At 45.1% G+C, this 4,544-nt stretch overlaps 1 protein-coding gene across 2 annotated transcripts; it reads left to right on the top strand.

The window, feature by feature from the left end:
* Nucleotides 1–282: 282 nt before the first annotated feature.
* Nucleotides 283–4,071, top strand: NPBWR2 (neuropeptides B and W receptor 2). 2 transcript variants are annotated; one of them, XM_030010741.1, is made up of 3 exons: nt 283–628; nt 927–1,139; nt 1,658–4,071. In XM_030010741.1, exon 3 carries the CDS (start codon nt 2,325–2,327, stop codon nt 3,321–3,323), a length of 999 nt encoding a protein of 332 aa, XP_029866601.1. In that variant the 5' UTR covers nt 283–628; nt 927–1,139; nt 1,658–2,324; the 3' UTR covers nt 3,324–4,071. The 2 variants fall into 2 exon arrangements, with proteins under 2 accessions (XP_029866601.1, XP_029866600.1); XM_030010740.1 differs by having other exon boundaries at nt 804–1,139.
* The last annotated feature ends 473 nt before the right edge of the window (nt 4,072–4,544 follow it).

Here is a 4,544-nt window from a genome sequence, read left to right as displayed (position 1 = left end):
GGTCAGATTTTGCCCGAGATACAGAAAGTATCTGTAAGAGTTGTACACTGGGCATAAAAAAAATTACCATCTGCTGAAAAGTCAGTTATATCCATGGTCTTAAGGAGTTACCTCCCTGTGTGCAATGAAGTGTTTTGTTCCCACCCAGTTACTGGTGCACAGTAATCTTGCCAGAAAAGGGTAAACATCTATGGAAGAGGAGCAAAGTCAACACAGCTCTTAGCTACATGGCTCATATGAACAAGCTGACCCACTTGGTTAAATGACACTACACACTGCCAGGCATAGCACTGATGGATGCCTGCATTTTCTCTCACCTGGTATTGAAACAAAGGTCAGGCAACCCGCAGCTGGGGGATACATTTAAAAGGCTAAAGGAGAATCAAAAGACCCTTGATTTCCTTTTTCCCCTCTTTTTATATGGACATGAAGGTAAAGCGATCTTACATTGTTGCTGGTTTTGCTGTATAACTTGGGGTGCATTTCTGTCAAGCTTCACAGGACTCCTGCATCTTGTGATGCACATCTGAAGGATTGAGCTGCATTTCCAAAGCTGGACCAGAGACCCAGCTGGGGAAAACCAGCTGAGCTTCCCCAGAGCAGCTGAAACCAGCACAGATCTGGCAAGGTACGTCTGTATATTTGTTCATTTTGAGCAGTGTAATGTTGTGTACCCTCCTCCCACTCCCCCCCCCCCCCCCCCATTTGTGCATCTTCCTTTGTTAAAACCAGCCAGCGTTCCCTATTGAAGCAGTTTAACACCCCCCCTCCCCTTCCCACCATTTCAAACATCCCTCATTCAGCCAGCCACAGCTTGCCAGCCCTGGATGCTGCCTGTGCCCCTCAACATCTCCCTCATTCCTGAAGAGAACAACCCTGGAGCATCAGCTGCTTACCAGCATCTACCTTATTTACTATTGAAATAGCCCTGCACAGAGAAAACTTCCCCCCCCCCACGGTGTGACCAAGTTCTAATTGCTCAAACATGCAACGCACACACGGAGCCACCATGTTGATATGATTGCAAAGCCGGGGAACGTCAGCATCCCAGAGACCCTCCTCCAACTGGGATTAGAGACAAGAGGCTCAACAGCACGGAGCAGCAGGTGCTGGAGGAGGCAGCCGGAGCCGCTCACCAGGTAAGGGACAATTCCACCCTCCATTCCCCAACACTGGCGGTCCTGCTCACTTTATCGCTGCGCGACAACAAAACGCAAGCGAAGCGAGGCACTTCTCTTCGCAGAGCGTGGGGACCAGTTACCGAATCTTTGATCTTCACAGAGGGGGTCGGTTGTTCGTTCACTTCCCTGCAGAGGAATTCTTGGGAGTAATGGTCAGGCGATAGGGATGGATGTAGCAACTGTAAATAGATGGGGTAATTCTTGCTTTGACTCTAAAGTAGATTTGCTTTCAGGGTACTTCCCCCACTTCCCTGAATAATCCTGAACTTTTGAGATTTACAGGTTTGGCTGTCAATCTGTCCCAAGTTTTGTGTGCTGCCACAGTTGTTTGCAACGGGGATGGTCTTCACATTGAATAAGACCATAACCTACCCGTGCTTAAAGAGTTACTTTAATTGTGAATTAAGCCCCTTTAATCCTTAGTTTCAGAAATACTCCTTGAACTCTATTTCCCCCTCCCCTCCTTCTTTTGCTAGGGGACCCTGGGAGTGGGCAGTAGCCGTGTCAGAAAGTTCTTCATTGTTTGTGAAATCTCAGTCAATGAAAAGCATCTGAACTCCGACACAAAGAAAGGCACTAATTAAACACTGCAATGCTTCTGCTCCAGCATGGAAAAGCAAGCGCTGTGCAAGTGAAACAGCAGCCATCCCTCAAGTCCTCTGAGAGCTGTGAATAGCTGACCAGGCACAAAGCTGCTTCTCTACCCTCCCTGTTCCTGCCAGCCCCAAAAAGGACTCTTGCTGCAGACAGCTGAACTGGAGACACTTGAATTCCCCAGCAGAGAAAAGCCAAAGCTCACTGGGGTGCTCTCAGAGAGAAGAGTTCCTTGACTTACACAGGGAGTTACAATTCTTTTGTTTGCTTTGTTAACAGAGCCTTAGGTGTCTTTCAATCTTTTTTTAGTTTTTTTTTTCTCCCCCTGATCACTTCAAAAATCTAACTTATGCAATGGTGGGGGACAGGAGAGGTAGGTTAAATGGTCCATGCTGCCTCACAACCCGCTCTTTGGAAATAACCCACTTCTAAATGAGATAGCTGCTTCTCACAGGAAAAAAAAAAAAAAAAAAAAGGAAAAAAAAGGCTCTCCCTTCTGGGCTAGCAAGGCTTTCAATGACATCTGAGGGTAGTCTGTGACCAGCAGGCATGGGAAACAACTCTCTTTGGGATGATCCAAACAGCACCTGCAGCAATGCAGGCAACAGCTGCTACCTGGACAACAGCATGAGGTTCAACTTAACCTTCCAAGAACAGGCAGCCGATTTCTACATTGTCCTCCCTGTGATTTACTCTGTGATCTGTGCCGTTGGGCTCACAGGCAACACTGCTGTCATCTACGTGATCCTCAAAGCCCCCAAGATGAAGACTGTGACAAACATGTTCATCCTGAACCTTGCTATAGCTGATGACTTGTTCACACTTGTCTTGCCCATTAATATTGCTGAACACCTCCTCCACTACTGGCCCTTCGGAGAAGTCCTCTGCAAGGTCATCTTGTCCATAGACCACTACAATATCTTCTCCAGCATTTATTTCCTAACAGTGATGAGCATAGACAGGTATCTGGTAGTGCTGGCTACAGTCAGGTCCAAGAGGATGCCACATCGTACATACCGAGCAGCCAGGATTGTCAGTTTGTGCATCTGGATCCTAGTCACCGTCATAGTTCTCCCTTTCATCATCTTTGCCAATGTCTACATAGATGACCTGGAGATCAAGAGTTGTGGTCTCAATTTCCCCAAGCCTGAAAGGTTTTGGTTCAAAGCCAGCAGGATCTACACCCTCATCCTTGGCTTTGCCATTCCAGTGTCCACCATCTGCATCCTCTACACCATGATGCTCTACAAGCTAAGGAACATGCACTTGAACTCTAATGCTAAAGCCCTGGACAAAGCCAAGAAGAAAGTCACTATTATGGTCTTCATAGTCCTGGCTGTGTGTCTCTTCTGTTGGACCCCCTTCCACTTGGCCACCATCGTGGCTTTGACCACTGACTTGCCCCAGACCTCCACGGTTATTGGTATATCCTACTTCATCACCAGCCTAAGCTATGCCAATTCGTGCTTGAATCCTTTCTTGTATGCTTTCCTGGATGACAGTTTTCGGAAAAGTTTCCGGAAGATGCTGGAGTGCAGAACTTCTTGAACAGTGGATCGGGGCTTGCAGATCCCTTCTGTCCCATGGCTTTGCAGGGGCAACTTTGCCAACTGAAGGGGCGGCTAATGAATGCACAATGTGCTTTCTTTCATTTACATGTAATGTATGTGTCTGTTTATCATTATCATTCACATGGTTTGTCCTGCTTACTTCCAACTTTTGCATTTTCCCCTCTCTGCACCTCCCAACTTCTCAAAGTTGCATTTCTATATTCCTAGTTTTAATTACACACTCTGAAGCATTAAGGACAGAAAACTTCGTTTCAGAGGTGTACTTCTACTACATAGTGGTCCTTTATTGCCATCTGCTGTACAGCACAGACAAGCTGGAGACTAGTTTTTAGATCAATGTAATGCTCAGTTCTTAATAGCTATGTTATTTGGAGGATTGTTTCATGGAGCAGAGCTAACAAGCACTTTCAGTGAAATATCAATAAAATGGACAGAGAATGCAAGAGGAGTACTTGGAAGAGAAAATGAACCATTTTCATGTCAATATATGTGCATGTGTGTGTTATGGCTTTGTTTTCGGTTTTGAGGGATGTCTATTCTCCACCCTCAACCCAAATTCCCTCTTTGCTGAGCTGTTAACACAAGTTAAATTTAAATTTAAACCAAAGCAAGATTTGGATCTCCAAAATAGTGATAAGACACTATACAAATACCGTGGCAACTATGGGAATTTGTGTTAGAAATTATTTTTAACTAATTGTTCCTGTTAAGTGTCAAATATATATTTATTTAAGAGTGATTAATGAAATAAACCTCATGGGGGAAAAAAAAAAAAAGAAGAGACTGGTCCTTCTTTCACCAGAGAAAACTTACACTACTTGTCCTATGTCTTTGCTATATATATTGCATTTTACCTACTGTAAAATAAAACATTGTAGAATTGTAACAAAATTAAGGCATTTTGTAAGCCCCAAGAAAAACTCTAGCAAGCACTGCAGAAAAAAAGCTCATTCTTTAACAGGCAAACAGTAAAAGTACTTCAACAGAACCAGAACTTGAAGAGTCCGGCGATCAGAAATACCATATTGAAAGCTTCAAGAACTACCAAAACCATGTTGAAACCCCATCCTCCTTCTCTCAGCAAGGGAACCTCTCCCTCACTGATAGACAGCGGGATGAGCACACCACAGCTTCCAGCTTTCGCAGCCATGGAGAAGTCTCACCTCCACCACGCACCTACAGAGGTGAGCAGGGCTTG

This window comes from Aquila chrysaetos, chromosome 3 (genome assembly GCF_900496995.4).
Source record: "Aquila chrysaetos chrysaetos chromosome 3, bAquChr1.4, whole genome shotgun sequence".
Taxonomy (NCBI): Eukaryota; Metazoa; Chordata; class Aves; order Accipitriformes; family Accipitridae; genus Aquila; species Aquila chrysaetos.
Note: the sequence above shows the minus strand (reverse complement) of the source record. Positions and strands in the feature narration are given on the sequence as shown.